The 27,976-nt window shown below is 37.6% G+C and overlaps 1 protein-coding gene across 3 annotated transcripts; it reads left to right on the top strand.

The window, feature by feature from the left end:
* Window positions 1–288: 288 nt before the first annotated feature.
* Window positions 289–27,976, top strand: LOC107799237 (uncharacterized). 3 transcript variants are annotated; one of them, XM_075219901.1, is made up of 12 exons: window positions 289–584; window positions 10,287–10,396; window positions 10,605–10,736; window positions 10,815–10,888; window positions 10,983–11,088; window positions 11,907–11,975; window positions 12,681–12,745; window positions 12,842–12,940; window positions 14,107–14,206; window positions 23,696–23,742; window positions 27,344–27,458; window positions 27,540–27,976. In XM_075219901.1, exons 1-11 carry the CDS (start codon window positions 422–424, stop codon window positions 27,345–27,347), a joined length of 969 nt encoding a protein of 322 aa, XP_075076002.1. In that variant the 5' UTR covers window positions 289–421; the 3' UTR covers window positions 27,348–27,458; window positions 27,540–27,976. The 3 variants fall into 3 exon arrangements, with proteins under 3 accessions (XP_075076002.1, XP_075076003.1, XP_075076001.1); XM_075219902.1 differs by lacking the exon at window positions 23,696–23,742 and adding an exon at window positions 17,007–21,631 and having other exon boundaries at window positions 290–584; XM_075219900.1 differs by lacking the exon at window positions 23,696–23,742 and having other exon boundaries at window positions 292–584.

The following is a 27,976-nucleotide window of genomic DNA, read 5'->3' as shown; positions in this document are numbered from 1 at the left end:
ACTTTTAGAAATAAAAAAAGAAGGCAGGCTCTTATTTAATAAATAACAAAAATATTATCACCAAAGATTATAACCTAGTGATTTTATAGAAGTTTCTCACGGAATAGGTGTTTATTTAATTCTTACATATAATTATTTTCTTCTTTTCCCCCAATCCGTTATATAACACATTAACTACGCCCCAATAGCAAATAAATTGATGTTGGCTAATACTCACACACGAACCATGTTGCATTTAAATTTGCCCAACTTTGAAATAAGAATAGAAAAGAGTATTTACCAAAACCTCTCATTTCAATATTGAAACATATCCATTCACCCAAAATCTTTGAGTGTTTACTTTAAATTCCAAAATACCCAAATCGTTGAATTGGAAATTGCCCCACAAACCATTGCCACTCCCCTTAAAATCCTGAACCAAATGTGCGCACTACGAGTGTCGACCATGGCTGCCAGTGGCTTAGCCTCACTTCCGATTCTCAGAAGAGTACTTCCGTCACTCCTATCTTCTCGTCCCACTCATGCCGTCAAAGAGATCTTTTACGATAGAACCCTCATCCTACGAGCACCTCTGCGCTCCTCAGGTCTGCAAACTTCTCTTTATCCTCATTCCTCCGTTTCTTCTCGTGATTTTTGTGTCAATTTTTATCATTGTACTGCAATTTTAGTTGAATAGTTACTCATTAAAATTTTTTTTTTAGTTGAATAGTTGAGTGTAATGTGAATTCCTGATTACTATCCATCATTGGAACTGAACAAAATAGCGTTGCTTATAATATAGCGTCAGAAAATCTTTTCTGCATCTGCGTGTTTTTCAAATTTGGACGATCAAAAAGTTGGAACGATCCATAAAAAGAACTCGGCCCCTTCGGCTAAGCCATCTCACCATAATACCATGTAGATCGACATTAGTTTGCTAGCATTTTGTTAATCCTAACCAAGGTAACTCGTTCCAAGGGTGACTATCTAATTGACCAAGCCAATAGTACGACCATAGTCCTACACCGGCACGTGTAGCTTTGGATATTGGCTCCTTTTGACCAATACCTTCTCGGTAACATAATAAGAATCCCAAAAATGTTGCACTAAATTTGGCACCTTTGGCCCTTTCTTAAAAACATGGGCACTTTTGCCGCTTAAACATAATCTTTTTGTGTTTCATAGCCATTGACATTTTATCATTTGAAAGCTATAAAGTCATATACATGTTCATAGAAAAACTTTACCATTATGCTCATTTTACATTTAAAACTTGAAACATTCTTGTCATTGTCATTTTCATTTGAAAACCCTTTTCATCAATGTTAATTTGAAGGCTTGAAAACACTTAAAATCCCAACACTTTATGAGTCATAGCGTTTGAGCATTTTCATTTCAAAACATATGAACAACAACAACAACAACAAACCTAGTGTAATTCCACAAGTGAGATCCAGGACGGTAGTGAGTGCGCAGACCTTACCCCTACATGTGTTATCAAAGGTGCGCTTAAGCCCGGAAGCGAGACTCAAAACATGTTGAGCGCTTCGCCTTGCTTAGTTGGCGCTTCAGTATTATCATCAAGGCCCTAAGGCATACTTTTCCTTGCCAATGAGCGTAATCCTGATAAGATGACACTAAATAATTGATATTTCACTTTATCGTGAATTTTCTTCAATTTATTTGTCCATATATTTGGTATTCGTGCTTATAGATCTTAGTCTTGGACTAGACATTATTTGTCCATATTTGCGCCTTTCTTCATTAAAACCCATGTTTTATTTGCGCTTTGTGCGTAAAGCCCCAACATACCATAGAGCTTTTTTGCGCTTTTCGCTTTTGATAAGACCCTCGGCTCAAGGAACATTTAAAAACATATGCATAATTACTTGTCCCACACAATCATACATTAACATTTCATAAAACAATAGACATATAAACATACTTAGAAGACAATGTAGACATACTTAGAAGATATGAAGTTTTGGAGACATAATTCTATGGAAGGGTTCGGTTCAATATACCTTGGGTATGCCCTTCTAGTCATTAATGTTAGCTCCAATTATCTAAGAACGAGCCAATCGACACTAACAATTTGAATCTGCACTTATGAATTCACATTCATCAACATCATATCACAACAACGCCCATTCAATCAACTAAGTGTTCAATGCTTATGCTTACTTCCCAAAGATTCAAGAGAAATCCACATTCTTCCTTTGGATGTCGATTCTCGTGTTTTAACTCCAAGCCGTACATTAAATGCCTCATGGAATCTAGTAGCTTCATTAGAAACTCAAAATGATACAATTTGAATCAACCCATCACTACTCATCGTCTTCTCTACCCAAAAATCCATTTCCAAGACCCATTTCTAGTGTTCCAACAATCTCTATGTTAAACTCCGCTTTTATTCCATAAACATGTTCTATAAGCTTATTAGAACACAATATATAACAATGGAGTAGCGGGGCTACGTTGTTTTAGACAAATCTTGAAATTTCCCAACTTTGAAGATTCTTGAGGAAGATGAAGATTCTGGACAAAATCCACATTTGGATGTTATAATTCATGTTAACAAACATAATCTAACTTAAATCAACCATTTCCAACTAACCTTGATGTTTGGAAGGAGACTTGGGGTAAAAAACCTATCAAGGAACCATGCCCTAGCTTAAAAAATGAAGGGTGACCGAAATGGCCCTTTTATAGAACAGTCTGAATGCTACAACATTCGATTTTTGGATGCTGCAGCATTGCCTCGAAAATATTTTCTTCTGGGAATAGTAGAGAGTGTTGAAATCTAAAATCACATCAACAACAACAACAACAACAACAACAACAACCCAGTGTAATCCCACAAGTGGGGTCTGGGGAGGGTAATATGTACGCAGACCTTACCTCTACCCCGAGGGGCAGAGAGGCTGTTTCCAGGAGACCCTCGGCTCAAAGAGGCAACAAGAGACACTATATTAGTACTATCAATAGACTCATAATAAAACAACATAAAATACCATAAAATCCATAACATAACATAAATACCATAAAATAACAAAGTAACAGCAATATAAGAGATATAGGAAATACGAGAAAGATGTAAGGTATTAATACACAACAGATAAAGCCCATCATCAGTAGTTGATCAATAACATCCTAAGACTAATTCCTAACTGGCTAGTCTCACTCTAGTGCGCTGTAGAAAAGACATCACAATTTCCCCTAACCTACAACCTTAATGCTCGATCTCCACAATTCCCTGTTTAGGGTCATGTCCTCAGTAACCCTAAGTCGCGCCATATCCTGCCTGATCACCTCTCCCCAATACTTCTTAGGTCTCCCTCTACCTCTCCTCGTACCCACCACCGCCAGTCGTTCACACCTTCTCACCGGTGCATCAGTGTTCCTCCTCTGAATGTGCCCGAACCATCTGAGTCTTGCTTCCCGCATCTTGTCATCCATGGGGGCCACACCCACCTTCTCTCGAATATCTTCATTTCTAATCTTATCCTTCCTTGTATGCCCGCACATCCACCTCAACATCCTCATCTCTGCAACTTTCATCCTCTAGATGTGTGAGATCTTCACCGGCCAACACTCGGTCCCATACAACATAGCAGGCCTAACCACTGCCCTATAAAATTTACCTTTCAGTAACAATGGCACTTTCTTGTCACACAGGACTCCCGTCGCTAACCTCCATTTCATCCACCCCACCCCTATACGGTGTGTGACATCCTCGTCGATCTCCCCGGACCCCTGAATAAACGACCCCAGGTACTTGAAACTACCCCTCTTAGGGATGACTTGAGAATCAAGCCTCACTTCCACTCCCGCTTCCGTCGGCTCTGCCCCAAATTTGCACTCAAGGTATTCCGTCTTCGTCCTGCTCAACCTGAAACCTTTGGACTCAAGGGTATGTCTCCAAACCTCTAACCTCTCGCTGACGCCGCGTCGTGTCTCGTCGATTAGGACTATATCATCAGCAAATAGCATGCACCATGGCACCTCCCCTTGAATATGATGTGTTATAGCATCCATCACCAGGGCAAATAGGAAAGGGCTGAACGCAGACCCTTGGTGCAACCCCGTAATAACCGGAAAATAATCGGAATCGCCTCCTGCTGTCCTAACCCGAGTCTTAGCTCCATCATACATGTCCTTAATCGCCCTAATGTAGGCAACCGGGACCCCTTTAGCCTCTAAGCATCTCCATAAGACCTCCCTAGGAACCCTGTCGTACGCTTTCTCTAGATCGATAAACACCATGTGGAGATCCTTCTTCTTATCCCTGTATTGTTCCACCATCCTCCTAATAAGGTGGATAGCTTCTGTGGTAGATCGCCCCGGCATGAACCCGAACTGGTTGTCTGAAATAGACACCGTCCTTCGCACTCTCATTTCTACCACTCTCTCCCAGACTTTCATGGTATGACTTAGTAATTTAATACCCCTATAGTTGTTACAGATCTGGATATCGCCTTTGTTCTTATACAACGGGACCATTGTACTCCACCTCCACTCTTCGGGCTTCCTATTAGTCTTGGATATAACATTAAGCAACTTAGTAAGCCATTCCAAGCCTGCTCTACCCACACACCTCCAAAGCTCAACCGGAATTTCATCTGGTCCAGTAGCTCTGCCCCTTCTCATCTTACGCATTGCCTCCATGACCTCATCGACCTCAATGTCCCGACAATCACTTAGTTCATGGGGGCTGTCGGCATTCCTCAATTCACCTAGTACAATATCCTGATCCCCTTCCTCATTTAGAAGTTTATGAAAGTAGGTCTGCCATCTCCTCTTAATCTGGTTATCCCCCAACAAAACTTTGTCGTCCTCATCTTTTATGCACCTCACTTGGTCCAAATCCCGAGCCGTCCTCTCTCTCACCTTAGCGAGTCGGAGTAACTTCTTCTCCCCGCCTTTGTTCCCTAGTTCCTCATACAAACGAGCAAAAACTGCCGTCTTTGCCTCCGTCACTGCCATCTTTGCCTCCTTCCTAGCTACCTTATATCTCGCAATGTTCGCTCTCTTCTCCTCCTCTCCAGTGCTCCCCACTAACCGCAGGTAAGCCACCTTCTTCGCTTCCACTTTACCTTGTACAACTGCATTTCACCACCAGTCTCCTTTGTGGCCACCGGTGCGGCCTGAAGATACCCCTAACACCTCTCTCGCCGCCTTCCTTATATAGTCCGCCGTCGTCGACCACATAGTGTTTGCGTCCCCACTACTTCTCCAAGCTCCCATTGCCGACAACCTTCCTTCCAACTCCTGGGCTTTAACCTTAGTCAAGGCGCCCCACCTAATCTTCGTGCGGCCTCGTACTGACCTTTGTTTCCTTCTTATCATAATAATAGCGTCCATCACCAAGAGCCTATGTTGCGTTGCAAGGGTCTCACCTGGGATAACTTTGCAATCCTCGCACAACCTTCTGTCGCATCTCCTGAGAAGGAGATAGTCAATCTGAGTCCTCGCCACCGAACTTTGGTAAGTAACCAAATGCTCCTCCCGCTTCGGAAAACTTGAGTTCGCAATCACTAGATCGAATGCCTTGGCAAAATCCAGCAGCGAAGTGCCCCCTCCGTTCCGTTCCCCGAAACCAAAGTCGCCATGCACCTCAGTATAACCACCTGCAGACGACCCAATATGACCATTGAAATCCCCTCCTATGAATAACCTCTCGGAAGGCGGAATACTACGAACAATGTCATCCAACCCTTCCCAAAAACGCCTTTTAATCTCCTCATCACAACCTACTTGCGGTGCGTACGCGCTAACGACGTTTAAAGTACACTCACCCACCACCAATTTAATAGTCATTAGTCTATCATTCACACGCCTGACCTCTACCACCGACTCCCTAAGATGGCTATCTACTAGGATACCCACTCCATTCTTACCCCTCACGACTCCAGAGTACCACAACTTATACCCATCCACGTTTCTCGCCCTCGATCCGACCCACCTAGTCTCCTGGACACACGCTATATTAATCTTCCTCTTCTGAAGGATCTTCGCCAACTCTATAGACTTACTCGTTAGCGAACCTATGTTCCATGACCCGATTCTCAACCTATAGGCTCCCTTGCCCCCTCTACCTCCCCTGCCTCCCGACCCACCCCCTGACCCCGGGCCCACTCTTTGCCCCACACTCTGCCCCACCTGAGGACATGCCTTTAATCTATCATCCCCGACTGCCGCCACTACACCTACGACAGATCTACAAAAGACTCGCTAGTGCACAACGGACAACGAATCAAACTAAAAGGAAACAAGTGACTACCTGTACACCTATTGAATGATTTAACTATTGTGAACTAAAGTAACATCAATTTAGCTATCACCAAAAGGAAAACAGTAGAACGGGAGGTACCAATTCCCGAGAACCAAACCTGTGTTGATTTGCAGCCCTCGATATACTTGCAAGCTCACGCACCGCTTCCCACCGCCCTTTGCTGACGCTCGTCCAAGTTGCTCTCCTTTGCTAATGCTCGTGCGCCCAACTTGTCTCCAACAACTTTGAGAATTTCCCTGAAAACACAGAAAATACCACGACCCAAAGACCAAAAAGGGCTATCACCGCTACCACTGGTGTAGCACCGAAAGTAACTAGCAGCCGAAATTAACTGAAGAAAAACAACAAGCAAGCTTCTGAAATAGGCGAGGAGATCCGGCAACATAACAACAACAAACCGGTGACCAAACGAGTGCAACTCGATAGCAATGGACAGCGATTCAATCCGCCAAATTCCAGAAATTCTTAAGCTAAAATCTATCTTTGTCTAATTTAAATGAATTTCTAGTGGTAGGGGTACAACCTCTTTCCTAAAGCAATGTAAGGAATAGAAAAGGTTCTTTTTCTGCTATTCTTTCTACTTCGAGCGATTCATATGGCGTTTTATCATATAATCCTGTTAACTCCTGTTTAGATTAATAATGATGAAGGATGATTTACTCTTTTACAAAAGTTTCATTCACTGTAAATACGTAAACTTTACCTAGTATTGTCACTAATTTTACTTTCTTTTATCACTAAGACTACAAGGACCTAAAATGAGCCCAAAATTGGAATAGCTTTAGATCTATTGGTTTTTGGAAATCAAACCAAAACCCTTTGCTAAACCTTAACACAGACAAACAAATCTAAAGAAGGAGATGGAAGACGAAGGCTTGAGTACTGACCTATCAGAAAGCGGGCAGAGAGATGATTAGGAGAAAAGCGGCGACCAAAAGCGAAAATTTCAGATTTGCGCCAAAGGAGATTGTTGGAACACTAGAAATGGGTCTTGGAAATGGATTTTTGGGTAGAGAAGACGATGAGTAGTGATGGGTTGATTCAAATTGTATCATTTTTGCGGCGATTCTTGATGCTGCAGCATTGCCTTAAAATTTTCTTGTCTCTTTTTGTGATCTTCCGCTCAAGCTACTTATTTTCAAATATCGTAATACACTTCATACCATGCCCGTATAATATTTTCCTCATCCGCGGTTAGCCTTGGGGCGCAAAACTTTATCTCAAATCGTTGTTGGCGTACGATAAAGTCTTAGATCCTTACGAACTTTTTACGAAGCTTTACATAATGTCACACTCTTCCTGTTTGAGACGTAGAAAATGTTTGAAATAATTCTTTTTCTATATAACTTTCATAATTATCAAGAATTTAAATTCATTAAACTATCTACACTTTAAGGTTGATGTGATGTTTGCTCTCTTTTCAACAATACTCTAATATCCTCTTCATTCATCACTATATTGTATAAGTCAGATTAACATATCAGACTTCGTATCCAATCAAATACCGTCACATAAAATGAAATGGCGGGAGATTTGATTAACTCATCTATAACACAATTGTATACTATTTTTCAAGTAGCATGCAATTGAAATTGCATATGCTTGAAATTAATAGCCTTGACTAGGCTTATCATTTTGAGAAGTCCAACATCAATCTACAACATCATCCTGAGGCATTTTATCAAACAATTGCTTTGCACCTTCCAAATGAGTGAATGGCCCATTAATACAACATATAAACAAGTCTTGTGTAAATGAGGATATCTGATTCAAACTTTGTATTAACTATCCTCATCAATCATGCCTTTATTTGAAAAGCTGAAACTTCACTGCAAGTTACCAGTACAAAGGTGAATGCTGGATTGTATTATGCAGAATTGAACTGTGTGTGCTAAGTGCTGATTTGTTCACACCTAGTCTATAACTTGTACTCCCACAAGATGACAAGTGCCTTGGGTATATAATCAAGTAAGAGTGAGAAAATTGCATATTTTGACTGAGTTTTGGTCGTTCATGTGCATTTCAAAAGATCAATAGGCAGTTAGTTTTTTTCTAAATGTATTATTGGCTGAGCCAATGTTGTCAATTCAGACTAGGACAAGGACCAGGACCATGAAAATTACCTTGAAATAATAATGATCAAATAAGACCACGTCTAAATGTCTAAAGACTATTTTGTCACCTTTTCTTTTATCCATATATTTGTCTGCCTCAACTCCCACATAAAGATCAAACGAAACTATCCAAGCTACAACATTAAGAGCCCGTTTGACCAAGCTACCAAAAACTAATTATTTTGAAAAGTACTTTTATTTAAAAGTGCTTTTCGAAAAAGTACTTTTGGAGATTAGTAGTTTGTGTTTGGCCAATTCATTTGCGAAGTACTTTTTGAGATATTTGATAAATAAATTGTGTTTGGCCAATCTTTCAAAAAGTATTTTTGAGTGTCAAATTACGAAAAAAGGGCAGTAAAGGTTTAGTTTACAATTAACATTATCTAAAAAAGAGAAATTTTAAATCTTTATTATAAAAGAATTTAATTATTTTTTATCTTTATTTAATTAAAGTATAAAACATAAAATATATATATTGAAATTCTTAATCAATATAAAATATAAGTATATAAAAGCAATATTGGTAGGAAGATATGTGCTTACATGTTACATGTAAGAAAAGCGCTCTCTTTTCTTGAGAAAACGACGAATTAGGTAGTATTTCATTATGTCAACTGTATTATATGCATGCACGGCAAAAAGAAATATAAATAATACTACATAATGGAGATTATATAATGTTGATATACTACGAAAGAAAAAACATATCTTTTGAAGATTACTTGAATCTGGTGATTAGCGTTGTTATTTCAGAGAATAATAGGAGACGGGAAAAAGAAAAAAGGCAGAAGAGAAAAGAAAAGATCTATTTATAGTAGAGAGATTACTCTAAATAGGCGTAAGAGAAGAAGAATAAACATACGCTAAAATAAAAAGAAGAAGAAAAGAATGGCAGAAAAAAAGAAGTAAAGGTTAAAATAATGAAGGATAATTTAGGAAATATAAATTTATGATAAGGATATTTTGTCTTAATAAAATTAATTTTCTGCATTTGCTTCTTGGAAGAAGCTAGAATTTGTAGCTTCTTCCCTAAAGCAGAAAAACTGCTTCTGCTGCTGGTCAAAAGCACTTCTCTGTTTTGGCCAAACACCTCATATTTCCAAATAAGTACTTTTTTCGGAAAAAAACTTGACCAAACGGCCTCTAAGCTGATTTCTTTTAATGACTATTTGGATAACTTTGTTGATTTCTAGCATATGAGTAAATGGTGTAGGATTGGAAGAGTTATGCTGAGGCATTTATCAAACAATATCTATTAACCTAAACATTCTACTTTAACTATCCTTAATCATTCCTTCTGTTAAAAGTTGAAATTTCACTGCAAGTTACTAGTGCAAAGGTGAATGCTCGATTGGCTTCTGCAGAATAGAATTGTGCCTGCTAAGTGCTTATTGGTTTTCACCTAGTCTCTAACTTGTAGTTCCACAAGATGAGGTGCCTTGGGTATAATCAAGCTAAGAACGAGAAAATTCCATTTTTTGGAATGAGTACATTCTTTTTGGCTGTTCATGTGTGTTTTACAAGATCAGTAGACCGTTAGTTTTTTGGGTGATTATTGGCTGGGTCAATTTGGTCACTTGCAGAGTAGTATTAGGACCATATCAGTCGTTTTGAAGTTATAATGATCAAATAAGACCAAGTGGAGATGTCTAAGGACTACTTTGATCACCTTTTCTTTTATCCATTTGTCTGCCTCAACTCCCCCTTAAAAATTAAACAAAACGATGTGTAATAGCTTAAGGGCTATTTGGATAAATTTGCTGATTTCTAGCATCTTAGTAAGTGTTGTAGGATTGGAAGATTCCTTCAGAATATCTATTGGCCTAAACTTTCTACTTTTAGTTATAAAATTGTAATAGCTGATGACCCACATGTTTGTTGAAACTCTGTCGAAACAGCTTTTGGAATATGCGACCTACCACAGGCTATTAAGGGTGATACAGATGTTTTACTGAAAGGATTGGGAGACAAGAACACCATTGAAGATGTGAAACGTATTGTTGAACTGGTACATATACATCTGTCGGACCAATCAATCTTCTCTCAATTAGCATTTGCAAAGTCATGTCTAGGTTTTTCTCTTTGGTCCCTGTTGCAGAAAAAGAGCCAAAGCATTGTTCTAGGTCTTAAACCTAAACTGATTGGAGTGATTTTTGAAGAGTTTCGAAGTTCTTAATGAAGGGATAGTTCTTGATAATCACTTGTCGACTTCTCAGGCGAAACGGGCATCATTGAGACGAGAAGTTTTACATACTGACTTTCTGACCCCACCTGTTCTGAAAGAGTCAATGCTAGTCTTAGAAAGGTTAGCCGACGTTAAGATCGTTGCACAAGGAGGATACCCAGAGGTACGACAAAATGTTTTCTATAAAACTTGTTTGAGCAATAAAGCTGCTTGAGTTTATATTTTTTGTTGTTATACATAGGCTGAATGTTGCCGTCTCTCAGTTGGACATCCAGATGCATTAACAAGTGATCCAGATATTGTCTCAGCCTTGAGGTAGGTCCTCCTGTGGTTTGTTCAGTTATGTCTTATGTTTAAATCAACCAATCATAATTTCTCTTTATCATTGTAAAAGAGATCCCTTTTCCAGTATTTCAGGGAACTTTTCATTTCAACCTTGTTCTCACGGTGATTTCCTTGGTGCAATCCTTGGTACGGGGATAGTAAGGAATAAGCTGGGAGATATACTCTTGCAGGTATCTTCTTTATTTATTTTTTGGAGGTTCTCTCTCTCTCTCTCTCTTTCAAGTTTCCGCAACACCAAATTGAGTCATCATTTATTTGGATACAGAATAAATATCTAAAAGAATGATAGGAGTGACGGAGAGTGAATTTTTTTTTATCAACTGGAGGGCTCCTGGGAATTTAGTTGTGGGCATCACCAAAGAGAGGATCCACCTTTTTATGCAGCTGATTTATTATGTAATAAAAGATGAGTTAAAACTTAAATGTGGAGCTAGTGCTTGGTTATGAAGAAAAGTTGTAGCTCAAGACTTGATCTCCCAATGAGTCCTCAATTTAATGTGGAAGTGGTGATTCAAACATCTATTATAAGATGCAGAAGTAGCACAAAGCTTGATGGGTGAAGCAACATCCAAGATAGATTTGAAATCTCCCTTTTATACCAAGAACGTACTACTAAGTTAGCTTAGATACAGAGAAACAGAGCACGACAAAGTATCCTGCTGGCCTACTCTCTAAAAGTAAACCGATTCCTAAAACAGAACAGTTGGTTGAACTTCTTTAAAGACTGCTGATTCACAATTTCAAACTAATATCACTAGATAAAATTTTCTGGCAATATCAAATTGTCACGTTGGATTATCTAAAGTTTTTGAATTTTTCTTATGAAGTTATATTTTATTCTTTACTTTCTTTGACATTTCTGACCAATCAAAAGCCTCTAGATCATGATGTTGGTCTTGTGTGTGTATTTATGTAACTGTTGTAACATATTCCACTTCCCATTTGACTAAGTATTAGGTTGTCTTGAACATCTCTTTGTGATGTTTAGGGTGAAAAGGGAGCTCATGTTCTTGTTGTTCCAGAACTTTCTGACTTCATTTTATCAGCATTGGACAAGGTAAGGATACTTTACATATTGCTTCCACTTGCAGTATCCTTTTCTCCTCTCATCATCAAAGTACTTTAGTATATTGTTCTCCATTCGTCATCAGAGTACTTTAGTCTCTGCATTCTTGAGCGCATCTGTCTTGTCATTTGCATAATGCTATTGGTAGTTGGATCCCTTAACCTGTAAGTTTCCCTAAGCTGGAATTGGCTGGACAATGGAAAATACTTACTCTTGGTACTCTTTCATGGGTGTGGGTTAGGTTGGGAAAGTCATGCTGCAAGATGCTTGATTACTTTGCTATGTAGTAAGTACAACTTTTTTTCTTTTAAGTCTTGTTGTATTTTCAGGAGCCTTATTATCTTTGAATTACAAAATGCTCTGCACCAAATGAAAGAAAATAACTTCTTTCCTTTATGCATCTATGTGATTTTCCATTATAACTTTTTTTTTTGTCCCTGCTTCACACCACTTGCTTCTACCAGCCAACTAACACTGAAATTTTCTACATTATTTGTGACTATCGACAACTACTGTACTCACCACCAACATCTACTATTATTACATGATATTACATTGATTTGGACAGTGATTAAGTATATGAATTTTCTGCATAGAACATCTTTTTTGGAAAAATCCAAAAGGAGCAAAAAAATTCTAGCTTTAAAAATGTACTGGTGTGATTAAGTTGTAAAGCTTTCCACTTAATTTTTGTAGGTTGGAAATGTTTCTGTCTCTTGCAAGAAGATTCCATTGCTAGCCCTTGAATATGAACCACCAAGGTAGAAGATGTTACAGTAATTGTTTCTTTGGTTTCTTCTCTTCACGCGCAGAATGTTATGATTTAGGAAATTTCGTTTTTGTTTTACTCTTTCTAGGACCAAGTCCTTAAAATCCGTTGAGGCATCACTGAGACTTGATGCCGTAGCTAGTGCAGGATTCAAAGTGTCACGAACCAAAATGGCCAGTTTGATTAGGTAATCTCCTTTCATATATTTTTTTCTTTCCAAAATATATTGCTTGTTGCGTGCTTGGCACGGTGAATGACGACATAACTGATCTTACATTAAGTCATCGTATATGAATAATTAAAATGACTATTGCCTGAATTTATGATAATGATTCACGTGTGATCCATAATCAATTGTCATAGATTTGCAGATAAGCTGTCCTTTCGATACAGTATAACCTTGAAATTCGATATATGGTATTCAAATGGGCTTCTTCCATGAAATTTCTTCACCTTCTCATTGTTTCCTGCACTTTTTGGGTTTTTTAACGCTATAACCAACAGATTTCGTTTTGATTTTCACCTGTGAAAGAGCGAGGTAACTTAAAAGAACTACAACCCATAATCTTTCCTAGGTTCGGCATTTATGGCTATTGACATAAGGGAATCATCCTGCAGTGATGCACATTCTCCCTTGTTTCTTAACAGTAAATCTAAGTTCTCAAAGGGTTACTAAGAATTTATATTTCCATTCATAAGCATGAAAATGAAGAGTTTCTTTTTATTTATGATGTATTTACTTGAGTTGTCTGTAAGAAAGGATTTCTTTCTTGTAGAACTAGATGGTCGCTGTGCAGTGATTCATTATCTGTTTAAGGAAAGGAAACTCAACCAAAGAAAAAAAATTGATTCATTTATTATAGTGGTAACAGGTCAGATGAATAAGTAACTTCTTGATGGAAGTTTGTTAATCACTTCCTAAAAAGAAATCAAAAGGAAAAGCTGAAAAGGAAAACCAGCACTGAACTGACACTACTGGCGAGAGGGTTTTAGTTTTGTGCTTGATTGTCACTTGTCTAAATAGCGTTTATATCCCCAGCTGGGGAGAGGTGGTTATTGCAGGCTTCTAGATTTTCTCAAACTAACCTACTAGGGATCCAGGATTTTATAAGGTTGCAATTTCTGTGTAGTATCTAAGCTTGGCGGGGTTGTTGGGTGGGAGCAGAGGGGTGGTATTTTGAGGTTGTTTGCTGCTGTAGCCTCCAAATTGAATGAATCACTAAGGATGTGGATAATATGTTGATTTGGTAACAATTTCTATATGTTTACTGCTTAGACCATGCAGATGTATTTGGCCAAATACTTTGTTGCCTAAGTTGATATTATCTCAATCTTATCTTGGTGGCCTTTCAGTAATGGAGATGTTCGTGTCAATTGGACAACTGTGATAAAAAGCAATACTACCATTAAGACCGGAGATATCATATCAGTTAGTGGAGAAGGCAGACTTAAGGTAAGTTATTTCTCAGAAAACTCTGCCGTCACTATGAAAGTCAATGAATCAAAGGAAACTCCCTCCCATATCCCACACACAAATCAGATCTCCCATAGACAAGAAATAAATTTTGGTTTAACTTTTATAATGCTTGTCCAATATTGAGCTAAATGTGCTCTGCTCATTGGCTCGTTTGCGAAAAAAAGGGCATGCCTATCTCTCCCTATGAGTTCTGAGGTTGAGAATCCATTTTTACTTCGGACTTGGCTTAAAATGTAAATTCCCTTTTCTCCAACTTTTGGAAGTATCATTTTCCAATTTTGTCACTCAACTAAGTGTGATCATTTCTAATTTCAAAAGTTGTCTCTGACCAACAAACAAAGCTAAAAGATAAAATGTGATTAGAGAAAAAAGTCAAGTAGTAAGCGTTGCTCTAAATTCCTGGATGCCCTACTATAATGCCAATTTTGCAATAGCAGTTTTAAGATTAATTAGGTGTTGTAATTTCGAGAATATCCACGGGATATCCACAGGATGAGTGTCGTAGAAATATGAAAGTTAAGATGGATGTAGGTCATTCAAGATTAGAAATTATCACATTCAGCTGAAGGTGCAAGTAGCACCACATAGAGGATAAATTAAGAAAAGGTCGCTTGAGATTGGTCATGTTCTACATCTACTTCCAAACACATTGGTTCATAGGTGTGAAACCATGGTGTTTGAAAGTGTTAAAAAAGGAAAAAAAGACATTTAATCACGTGGAATGAAGTTGTCTCATAAGACCGACAATCTCTTGGAATCCATGTAAACATAAAACCAAATAGGGCACAATCTATGTTGCGCGGACTCTCCAAAATGTAGCCGCACCCGTGTCGGATCCTTCAAAAATGCACTACTATTGGAGGATCCGACACATATCCTGCCACATTTTCGAAGAGTCCGAGCAACATAGGGCACAATAGGAGAAAAAGATCAATATAGGTGATGCCAATTAGTTAAGGTTAAGGTTTAGTTTGCTTGAAGTCTTTAGTTTTGTTAGTGATTTGTGTCACACCTCTTCTTCCCACAACCCTGTTACAAGATTGAGTTAGAGAAGTTTTTCCAATTCAAGTGATGTTTTGAAAAGAGATTGTTTATTATTTAGAGTTGCCACTTGGAATTGAGTTTTGGTGTTCCAAGGAACTTTTTATTTGAATCCCTCATCAAATGGAAGGTTTGACTCCTAATTTATGGTCTACGAAAATAGAAGACTGAGTAAGGAATTCTCTTGACCAAGGGGAAGGTGTAAGGCACTCATTGAGTATCGTGGTTCTAGCACAATCACTTTTATTGACTAATGTAAGGCTTAATAAGCCTTAAATTAGGTAATAAAGTCGATCGTGCTAGAACCACGGGACTCGAGGAGTGCCTTACACCTTCCCCTCAGTCAACAAAATTCCTTACTCACTCCTATGTTTTCGTAGACCATAAATTAGGAGTCAAACCTTCCATTTGATGAGAGATTCAAATAGATGGTGACTTGGAACACCAAAACTCAATTACAAGTGGCGACTAAATAATAACCAATCCCTTTTCAAAACGTCACTTTAATTGGAAAAAACTCCTCTAACTCAATCTCGTAATAGGGTTGTGGGAAGAAGATGTGTGACGGCTCTAGCCACTCCTCTGGGGATAATTAATTAGAATTCAAGCTTTTTACATTGGTTCTTGTTTGACTTTTATCATGTTTTGGATATTATTGTGTTTGGGAGCCTACCACGCTATTTATCGCTTTAATATTTATTTGAACTGTGATATAAATTGTATCCTCTCTTGAACCCCTCTAAGTCTTTTGATAGGTAGCTATGTTATGTTTGCCTACCAACATTACAAACTTTCTGTCTTGAGATAAAGCCAATTAGCCTACCAGCTTCGGGTGAAGGATTTAGTCATATGTTTTAGGCGGGAGAGTCGTTAGCTAGCCAGTGCTGCTTTACTACTGGTGACTTTTGACGCTCCTCGGCTAGCCAGGTCTAGATACCATCTCTTTTAGGATTTGAAAACTTAGAAGAACAAGCCACAAGCAACAGATATCCCTAGTAGGCTACGCTTTATTTGCATCATGTGCATTGGACTTAGCGGGACTCGGCATAGAGGTCGGGCCCGTCTAGGACAGGTACCAATTTTTCAGACCAACATGTTCATTTTTCTGTGTTATATGTAACAATATTTGGTAGGCTTTGCCCAAGTTTTCATGAAATACCCCTTTTTTTAAATAAAATTTTGAAGTACTCTGGTGTATAAAATCATGATTTTCAAAAAAAATTTCTAAAATTTTTTAACCGAATTACGCGACTTTGATTCTCGCCACGTGGTGAGATACGTAGGCAATCTTCATCGGGTTCAATCCCTTTTTAAAAAAAAACAAAAACAAAAAAAACCATTAAAAAAAAGATGTGTATGAATTATTTTTAAAAATAATAATAATAATAAAAAATATAGTCACTTTGTTCAGTTTAATCTCTTCTGGCTAGTTTTGCCCTTGCGTCCCATCCTTTTTTCCGAAATAGCATTGAAAACTTTCCTCGGAAGTGCGAAATGGTCGTTTTATCAAAAGACGCCAATTTTTTCATTTTTTTACATTCACTTGTTTTTACAAAAAATAGTCATTTTGAGTGTTTATTTTTTATCTCATGGTTATTTTACTAATTTAACCCCTATTTTTGAGTCCCATAGTTTGGTGTTTTTATTTTTTCTAGAGTCAAAATCCGAGAATTCGGAATTTTTATGTGCCAATAATATATTTGGCTGAAGCCTAACCCCGCATCTTGCTAAACAGGTACACTATGAGTAGGAAAAGAGGTAAGTCTGAAAAGAGGCCCAGATCAGAAGGGATACCGAATTTTCTGATTGTCGATCATATACCAAAGTTGTGGGATTGGAAGAGAGACACTGAGGACTATGAGCAGCGACAAATAAAGAAGTACCTGAGACATTTGGTTCACATGATTACAATTAAGCCAAGAAGGGATGTGATCAAAGCTTTGATTTCGCACTGGGACCCTGAGAACAATGTATTCCGTTTTATTTACTGTGAAATGATTCCAACCTTGGAGGAAATCGTCCATTTCTAGGGTGAGGGGCTGCAATCTTCGCCGCCAAAAACCTATAGTACAATACCATGTGAATGAGGGTAGGTTTCTGAAGAATTATGGATGGTATGAAGGTTTAGGAGGCAAGTGGGTTAAGTTGAGGTTTTTGTTTCACTTGTATGGCCTAGAATGCAATTTTGAAAGGAATGTGAGAAGATTGAAATCAAAGGAAGATAAGGAAACATGAAAGGTACACAGAAGGTTCGCATTTATGGTTGCTTTTTTGGGACGTGTAGTTTTCCCGGAAAAGGAAGGACGCATTGATATCCGCTTGGCAGGCGTAGTTCAGGCTCTGACCTCAAAAGGGGATGATTATACTTTGGTCCCTATGATTCTTTCTTGCATTTTTCGTGCTTTAACTAGGTGTAGATTGGGCACACGAAACTTTGATGGCTGCAATATTTTGTTACAGATATGGTTTTTGGAGCATTTCTATCGTCATCCTACGATCATTAACTTTAGTGAGCTATGGCCCAATCATACGGATCATCACCAGAAAAGAATTGACGATTGTGACTTACCAAAAGGGATTGACGTCCGGAAAGAACTACTTTTTACTCTGTTCGCCAAGCGAGTCGCTTGGAACTACCATTGATTTTCTTCTAAAGAGATCATTTGTGAGTCTGCATACCATTCTTTTTGGGTACTCATAGGTTTAGATGGTGTTCAGCCTCTATGCTCCTTTTCGGGTAATGCGTCGATTTGCACGACTACAGGAGGTACCACCAACACGAGATATGAGCAAGTTCTATTATGATTTTGGTGAAGAGCAGCCGCATGACGATGAAGAAATTATGTAAATTTGGTATGCAAGTAAGGTCTCAGAGTTGAATGAGATGGTAGAAGACCGGGATCGTGGAAAAGGTGGTCCCTGAATATATTACCTGGTTTCATGACCCTTCATCGTTTAGAGATAGGCGGAGGGATCCAACAGGAGAAGAAATGATCAAAGAACTATAAAAAGGCTAAAGGAGGAATTGGAGCATGCCCGAATGACCATAGCCCAACAGCAAGCCCAGCAACAAGCCGGAGTCGCTTAGATTCACTTGAATATTGAGAAAGATTATCAATCTGCCTTACGGGTCATGGATAAAGATCTAAAGCATGCTAAAAATGAGGTGGCCCGGTTAGAAGAAGAATTGGTAGATACGATTGGTTTAGTCAGAGCAGTTGAGGGAAACAAAAATGCTGAAATACATAAACTGCAAGAAGACTTGGGTATCGTTGAAGAAGACACGCACCAGCAACAATTGGAGTTTGATCAGCAGAAAGACCAGTTTGAAAGAGAAAAGGCCCATTGGATACGCTCAAGAGGTCAGCTTCACGCACAATTGGAAGAGATGAAAAGGCAAAACTCGGCTCATTAGCATGCAGATTTTGCGGCAGAGCGACGCCAGTGGATGATTGAGAGAGATGTGCTAAACTGTTGTATTGAAGAATACGAGGGACGTGAGGCTCAGATGGGGCATGCCCTCAACATTACTTGGATATGGTTGCATTGTCACGTGAATATGGGGCAAGCCAGAGAGCAAGTACTTCGATTGACGGAGAAAGCGACATATATTCACGATGATCATCATCATCTAAACAATGAGAAAGTTGGTCAATAGGCATGTGCCCTCGTTCCACAGTTGCCGGCAGTGTTCCAGAATTTGTACGAGACTTTGGAGAGAGAGTGGAGGCCAAGGTCTTCTGAAGCAGGCCATTGATGATATCTGTTTAGCAGGAAGACTAGGTTGAGGATTAAAGCTTTAGTGCAGTCAATTAGTTTTTTGCTTCATTTTCATTTGTCACATTTCTAATTTTTTATTTGGAGTCTTTTATTCCTATCAGAGTTTGTCTTATTCCTGTCATATTTATGTCTTTGGAGTCAGTTGAGTCAGTTTCTACATATTTTCCTTTTCTATCATTGTATTTAGAAAAAAATTGAAATAGCCTTTCCTCATCTCAATCTGATAATGCTAAGTATAAAAAAACTTTTCATTCTTTTTCAATTTTTTTCTAAATACGATGATAGAAAAGGAAAATATATAGAAACTGACTAAATTGACTCCAAGGACATAAATATGACTGGAATAAGACAAACTCTGATAGGAATAAAAGACTCCAAATATAAAATTAAAAATGGACAAATGAAAATGAAACTAAAAACTAATTGACTGAACTAAAACTTTAATCTTCAATAGTCTTCCTGCTAAACAGATATCATCAATGGTCTGCTTCAGGAGACCTTGGCCTCCACTCTCCCCCCAAAGTCTCGTACAAATTCTGGAACACTGCCAGCAACTGTGGAATGAGGGCGCGTGCCGGTTGACCAAATTTCTCATTGTTTAGATGATGATCATCATCATGAATATATGCCGCTTTCTCCGCCAATCGAAGTACTTGCTCTCTGGCGTGCCCATATTCATGTGACAATTCTACAACCATATCTAGTGTTGAGGGCGTGTCCCATCTGAGCCTCATGTCCCTCGTATTCTTCAATACAACAATGTAGCACACCTTTCTCAATCATCCACTGGTGCCGCTCTGCCTCAAAATCCGCATGGAGATGAGCCTTGTTCTGCTTTTTCATTTCTTCCAATTGTGTGTGAAGCCGACCTTTTGAGCGTATTCGATGGGCCCTTTCTCTTTCAAACTGCTCTTTATGCTAATCAAACTCCAATTGTTGCTGGTGCGTCAACGATACTCAAGTCTTCTTGAAGTTTTTGTATTTCAACATTTTTGTTTACCTCAACTCGTCTGACTAAACCAATCGTGTCTGCCAATTCTTCTTCTAACCGGACCACCTCGTTTTTAGCATGCTTTAGATCTTTATCCATGACGCCTAAGGTAGATTGATAATCTTTCTCTATATTCAAGCGAATCTGAGCGACTCCAGCTTGCTGTTGGGCTATGGTTATCCGGGCATGCTCTAATTCCTCCTTTAGACTTTGTATAGTTCTTTGATCATTTCTCCTCCTGTTGGACCCCTCAGGCCTATCTCTAAACAATGGGGTCATGAAACCAGGTAATATATTCAGGGACCACCTTTTCCACGATCCCGGCCTTCTACCATCTCATTCAACTCCGAGACCTTACTTGCATACCAAATTTTCATAATTTCTTCTTCGTCATGAGGCTGCTCTTCACCAAAATTATTACAGACCTTGCTCATATCTCGTGTTGGTGGTACCTCCTGTAGTTGTGCAAATCGACGCATTACCCGAAAATGAGCATAGGGGCTGAACACCATCTAACCCTATGAGTACCCAAAAAAGAATGGTATGCAGATTCACAAATGACCTCCTTAGATGAAAACCAATGGTAGTTCCAAGTGATTCGCTTGGCGGACAGGGTAAGAAGTAGTTCTTTTCGGGCATCAATCCCTTTTGGTAAGTCACAGTCGTCAATTCTTTTCTAGTGATCATCAGTATGATTGGGCCATAGCTCACTAAAGTCGGTGATCGTGGGATGACGATAGAAATACTCTAAAAACCATATCTGTAACAAAATGTTGCAGCCATCAAAGTCTTGTGCGCCCAATCTACACCTAGTTAAAGCACGAAAAATGCAAGAAAGAATCATAGGGACCAAAGTATAATCATCCATGTCTGAGGTCAGATCTTGAACTACGTCTGCCAAGTGGATATCAATGTGTCCTTAAGGGAAAACTACACGCCCCAAAAAAGCACCATAAATGCGAACCTTCTGTGTACCTTCCTTATCTTCCTTTGATTTTAATCTTCCCACATTCCTTTTGAAATTGCATTCTAGGCCATACAAGTGAAACAGAAACCTTAACTTAACCCACTTGCCTCCTAAACCTTCATACCGTCCGTAATTTATGTTCAAGAGCTTTAGAAACCTACCCTCATTCACATTGTTTGGTACTATAGGCCTTTGGCAGCGAAGATCGCGGCCCCACCCCTGGAAATGAGCGATTTCCTCCCAGGTCAGAGTCGGTAAAACGGAATACATTGTTATCAGGATCCCCGTGCGAAATCAAAGCTTCGATCACATCCCTCCTACGCTTAATCGTAATCATGTGAACCAAATGTCCCAGGTACTTATTTATTTGTCGCTGCTCATAGTCCTCAAAGTCTCTCCACCAATCCAACAACTGTGGTCAGTGTTGTTAAAAGCGATAGCTTCCTCGCTTAAAATGAACAAAGCTACAGAAGCAAGTGCTTCTTTTTATAACTGGGCTGCCAACGTTAACTAAGTAAAAAAGCTCTTTTTTTAAAAGACCATCGAGCAACAACAATAGAGGTGACCTAGGGTTCAAGTTTTCTACACTTTTCAACTTCAAGATCATCAAGTTTGGTCCCAGGTATGTGATTTCTTCTTCCTCCTCCTTGTTCTTCTTTTTCTTTCACTGTTTCAGTGTCCAAATAGCAGCGAAATGCAGGCGACTTTTTTCCCCTTCAGTTTTTTTTTTCTCATTCTCCTCTTCTTCTTCTTCTTCTTCTTCTTCATTTTTTCACTGTTTCAGTGATAAATTGCAGCGAAATGCTCATTTTCCCCCTTCGGTTCTTCATTTACAATCTTGTAGAAGAATAGGATGCTCATTTTGTGCTTTAATTGATGCTACTCTTTAGTTTTTACATTGAAGTATGAACATTTGCTTACAATTACATGTATTGTCTATGCAGTTTTTTTTTCTTATAAAAATTTCGCTTCACTTCAAAAAAGCGAGTTCTCGCTTTATCAGATACTCCGGTATCCTTTCTGATCTGGGCCTCTTTTCAAACTTATCTCTTTCCCTACTCATGGTGTACCTGTTTAGTAAGACGCGGGATTAGGCTTTAACCAAATATATTATTGACACATAAAAAATTCGATTTCTCGGGTTTTGACGCTATAGAAAAAATAAAAAGCCAAACTATGAGACTCAATAATAGGGGTTAAATAAGTAAAATAATCATGAAATAAAAAACTCAAAATGACTATTTTTGTAAAAACAAATGAACATAAAAAAATGTAAAAATTGGCCTCTTTTGTATAAACGACCATTTTGCACTTCTGATGAAGGTCTCAAGGCTATTTCGGCAAAAAGGATGGGGCGCAATGGCAAAACTGGCCAAAAGAGATAAAACTAAACAAAGTGGCTATATTTTTTATTTTTATTATTTTTTTTCCAAAATAATTCATAGACACCTTTTTTTAATGATTTTGTTTTTTAAAAAAAAAATGGGGTTGAACTCAATGAAGGTTGTCTACGTATCTCATCATGTCACTAGAACCAAACCCCTGTAGTTCGGTTAAAAGTTAAAAAAAACATTTTGCAAATTATGATTTTACTCACCAAAGCACTTCAAAATTTTATTTTAAAAAAACCCGAGTATCTTATGAAAATTTGGAGGAAATTTTCTCTCCTATTTTCAATTAATCTATCCTAAAGCCGATCAATATTTGAGCAAAACCTACCAAATAATGTTACATATAGCACAGTAAAATGAATATGCTGGTCTGAAAAATTGGTACATGTCCTAGGCGGGCTCGGCCCTTGTGCCGAATCCCGCTAAGTCCAATACACATTATGCAAATAAACCGTAGCCTACTAGGGATACCTATTGCTTGTGGCTTGTTCTTCTAAGTTTTCAAAACCTAAAGGAGATGGTATCTAGACCTGGTTTACACGGGCAGACAACCCAAGCCAAGGAACGTCAAGCGTCACCAGTAGTAGAACAATACTGGCAAGGTAACTGCAATGTGTGATTAAATCCCTCACCAAAAGCTGGTAGGCTAACTGGCCTAATCTCAAGATAGAAAGTTTGTGATGTTGGTTGGCAAACACAACATAACTACCTATCAGAAGACTTAGAGGGGTGCGAAAGAGGATACAGTTTATATCACAGTTAAAATAAATAGTAAAGTTATAAATAAGCGACAAATAACACATTAGGCTCCCAAACACAATAATACCCAAAATATTATAAAATCCAAACAATAAAAAGCTCGAATGCTAATTAATTGTCCCCAGCAGAGTCGCCAGAGCGTCACACCTCTTCTTCTCACAAACCTATTATGAAATTGAGTTAGAGGAGTTTTTCCAATTAAAGTGATGTTTTGAAAAGGGATTGTTTATTATTTAGATTCACCACTAGGAATTGAGTTTTGGTGTTCCAAGTTACCTTTTATTTGAATCACTCATCAAACGGAAGGTTTGACTTCTAATTTATGGTCTACGAAAATAGAAGATTGAGTAAGGGATTCTGTAAACCGAGGGGAAGGTGTAAGGCATTACTCGAGTCCCGTGGTTCTAGCACGATCGCTCTTATTTTAACTAATGTAAGGCTTAAATCAATTCATGGTTATTCTTGTATTTTACTGATTGTGATATGCCTATTATCGCTTTATTTATTATTGTATTTTATTAATTGTTTTGACTTAGATGCGGTACACACGCAGTACTTCTTTGAAGTTGGATGTTAAACCAAGGTACGAAATGTACACACGGTTAAAACATAATTATTTTAAATTTAAAGGTATCAAGACGCGGAAATACGCACATGATCCTTTTATTATTTAAGCATGTCAATCCAAAGTTCGAGTATAAACACATGGGCTAAGATTTAAAGTGCATCTGTAACTTTTCTAGCATATTCATGATTTGTTTCTTTCCTAAGTTTGAGATTCTTGTGAGGCTATAAATATGGATATGAAATTGTGGAATAAGTGTATGGCTTTAGTTGCTAGAATTATTAACAAGGTACTTTGAATTATTTACAGTTCAATAAGTTCTTACTATTCTATCTTAGAGATTTATGAAAAACCAATTGTAGATGAAACACAAAAAAATAATTCAAAACAAGAAAATATCTAATAGACAAATACATAACAGAACAATTAATAAAAAATATCATCTAAAACATATTTGTATTAAAACAGTAAACGTTAATATGGATCTTTCTAACCTTACATAATCTTTCTATTTGTACCAAGCAAAATGGCATGCCCACGTCAACTTAACACAGCCATCGTTCCAATCACAGTCTCTAGCATTGAAGATCCATGAAACAAATTTCGAAACTCATTTGCATAAAGTTGTAACTCAAATCAATTCGTTCCTTACTAATTCAAACTCATAATTTACTAACAGTTAAAGAAAAACTAAGAATCTAATGATCTATTTTGCAATTTTAAACTTATCACCACAACAAAACTTGTCTCTTAACATTTACTAATTTGTTATAATAGCCACGAAAAGGAATTGCTAAGCAGATCCTCTGCTATCAATGTTTGAATGCATAACTTGTACTTATAAAGGCATTAGATTTTGATACAGTGGATAAGGTAAAAATAGTATGGAAGAATTCAGGGATCATCCATATAATCTAAAAATAAAGGATGAATCTGAACATAATAATGATGTAACTCAAATGAGCAAAAACTCAAACACCTTGTAGACAACATGGACTTAGAATAAAATTACTCTATGTTACATGGCCTAAATAAAGCTAAGTTGAATAGCCAGATTTCATAACATTTACTAAGACAGAATATTGAACCTCAACAATTATAAGCATGAATCATAACGTCACCACACCATTAAAACTTTTAAAAAAAAATCATACATACACGCAAGTTCCTTAAATAAGAATAGAGGGCACGGGTTAGATATGGACCTTTAAGATGACACTTTAAAATTTAACAAGAAAGAAAGCTTTACAGTTGAATAAGTAGCGACCAAAATCAGGACGAACTCGAAAAGGAGCTAGCGAAACACGACCTCGTTGGCGACCTCGAACTCAACCGAAGCTTGTGAGTTTCATGGTGTTTTGGGGCTGGGTTTTAATAAATAAATAAAAACTGTTGTTTAGGCTTGATTTTGCTATAGAAACTTATTTACCACTTTTCTTTAGGTTCCTTAAAAATTATATTCTCTATCTATATTTACTACTTATATACAAAACCTTAATAAAGAGAGCATCCTTAAAACTAGGATGTAACTGATGCAGCCCTTCCCTCTCACCCCACGTCAGCCCCCACTCCCCCTCTCACTCTCATGTATATCAGTTATACAAAGCCCCTAAAATCAAGTTTTCATCCCATTTTCAAAAAGATTTTGAAATATTTCTCTTTCATACAAATTAATCCAAATCTCATTGTCTTCACACAAATTCATCGACATTATCTCTAAAACTGCAGTTGCAAAGAGTTCTCGATTGACAACCATTAAAAAGTTTCGAAGCTTTGAATTCAACATTTGGATTTTATGTATTTGTGATTTGTTTGTTTGGGTGCTCTTGCAAAAGATTGAGAATATACTTGGAGTTTATATCTCAATTTTGAGGGAGATTGGTAAAGTTTAGAGTTTTTAGGTAAAATTTCATATTGAAACTAGAAGAAGAAAAGTTTCTGAATTGTATCACGATTGTATGATAATTGTAGCATAAGTGTATCAGATTTGCTTCATAATTGTATCACAATTGTATCAAAGTTGTATTTGACTTGTATCTGATATATCAATACCTAATACAATACTAATACAATTATAATACAATATTTTACCAGAATTTAAGTTTAGAGTTGTGATTGAAACTTGAAGAACATAAAGATCAGAATTGTATCATGATTGTATCATAATTGTATTTGTATCATTATTGTTGCAGAAACTGTATCACAAATGTATGATAATTGTATCACAAATGTATATGATAATTGTAAATTTGTGACCAATTTCACATTTGGATTATGTATGAGCCACTATCCTATTAGTAATAATTTTGCTAGAGCTTAACGATTTTTGAATTGTTGAAAAAACTTTTAGCAACTGATTTTTTTTTAGTCATCGCATGACATTCTTTGTCGTGTGTATAGATTTCTAACTGCGAAGAAAAAGTTTCTTTTTGGTTGCTATTGTGGAAAGCAGTTTTGTGTTATTGGATTTGTTAGATTTGGTATCACTTTCCTAACATTATAAGGATAATAGGAGCATAGAATATGTAGTATGACATTATAGGAGTATTTGAAGGTTCCAACCAAAACCATTCGACAACTGAAGCAAAATTACCAGCTTCTTATTGAAGACGTGCAACTACCGAAGAGAGAGAGAAGAGAAGATTTGCGTACTGAAAAAATTAGGACGGATGAAATGAGTAGAAGTGTGAAAAAAGGAAAGGATATAATTCAATCCCTTAATTGAAGACATTAATAATGGGATGAGAGCTTTTTAAGGGGGGAATGTATACAATTTGTAAGAAAAACCTAGATACTTTTAAAAAACTACATAACCTAGACAAAATTAATAAGTTTCTATCATAGTATATATAGGAAAAGCTCCCTACTTTAAATGATACTAATAAAAATAAAAGAAATCATACAGTTTTTGTAAATTTTCATTTTTTCTTTACAGGTAGAACCTATTAAAAGTAAGATAAAAGTTCAAAAAAATCAAGATTAGACCTAGAAGAAATATTTATAGTTTAGAATTGGGGTGTGGTCAAAAATTAATTGTTCACAATTTGTATGCTAATAAAAAATGTAGAGAACTTCTTTTGCTTGAGTACCTAAATCTTCAAATATTGGATTGATATGGGTCTAAATAGAGGGACATGGTTAGTGTTGATTCATATAGCGGACCCAGACTAGTTTGGAATTGAAGCATAGTATATTGTTGTTGGAGAATCTCAATTGGGACAATTTTCAGGTTGCTTAAAGAAGTCTCATTTTGATTGAGTCTCTATCACGACTGGTGGAGTCAGTTCTATAGTTGCGCGACATGCCTGAGTTGGAAATTTGGCTAAATACTAAGCTTGTTTGAAGACATGTCTCGTTTTTCTGCTTTGTTTGGTTTTAGGACATTGTTAGTGCAAATAAGAGATTTATCAAAATACAATACTGATGATTATATATTGTTCAGTGATCTGAGGTATGGGGATTTGTGTTGTTGAATTGCTTGTCGGTAAAAACCAGATTATGCAGTCAACCAGTGCTAGCTCATTTTGGGACTTATAATGAACATTTTCTTACATCCTATTGGGGATTACAGTAATGAGAAATGAAGTTGTTTCTGCTGACTAATGTATCTCTTATTCAGATAGGAGAAATTAACTCAACAAGGAAGGGAAAGTTTGCAGTTGAGCTCATTCGGTATTTGTAAAGCCTGAAGTTATTTGGCAATATGGATTCCGTGGACTCAAAAGCTCCTATAGGTACCTATCAAGCACTCATTTTCAGTACCACTGTTCTCGCGCTTACGAAAATATAGTTCTCTCAAGTTTGCAATGTTACAGTTGTGCGCCTGAGGCCAGTTCTCTGTTGTCTGCAACTCTGCATTTCGCGGTTTAACTTTCTTTGCGAGACAAAACAGGAAAATGGAGGATGACACACAGATTTGAACTCGTTCAGTCATATTTCCTGATTCCTCTATATCAATTTCCTAAAGGGAGTGACAACCGGTTAGAGTCTTGAATTGTTGTATAATTTGTTTTACACTGTCAGTGTATTTAAAGAAACAAATACCCACTAAATTACCTGTAGATACAAGCAGAGGTGGACCTACGTTGAGGCTTGAGGGGTCACGGGACCCCGTTAGCCTCGGCAAAAAATATGTATATATATATCTCTTTGCATACAGCTGTGACCCCTTAAATATTTTTTGTGTGCCCCCAAACTCAAAGAGGTGAATTAGAGGAGCGGTTTTGTGGAGAACTTAAGTTTCTGCTTTTGC

Source organism: Nicotiana tabacum, chromosome 8, assembly GCF_000715075.1.
Source record: "Nicotiana tabacum cultivar K326 chromosome 8, ASM71507v2, whole genome shotgun sequence".
Lineage (NCBI taxonomy): Eukaryota > Viridiplantae > Streptophyta > Magnoliopsida > Solanales > Solanaceae > Nicotiana > Nicotiana tabacum.
Note: the sequence above shows the minus strand (reverse complement) of the source record. Positions and strands in the feature narration are given on the sequence as shown.

What these genes read in the sequence shown, in the direction of transcription:
- LOC107799237 (XM_075219900.1), top strand. Translation starts at nt 422, where the DNA reads ATGTGCGCACTACGAGTGTCGACCATGGCTGCCAGTGGCTTAGCCTCA. An exon ending in TGAAACGTATTGTTGAACTG is followed by an intron (nt 10,397 to 10,604) that starts GTACATATACAT and finishes TCGACTTCTCAG; the next exon opens with GCGAAACGGGCATCATTGAG. An exon ending in GTGGAGAAGGCAGACTTAAG is followed by an intron (nt 14,207 to 27,343) that starts GTAAGTTATTTC and finishes TCTCTTATTCAG; the next exon opens with ATAGGAGAAATTAACTCAAC.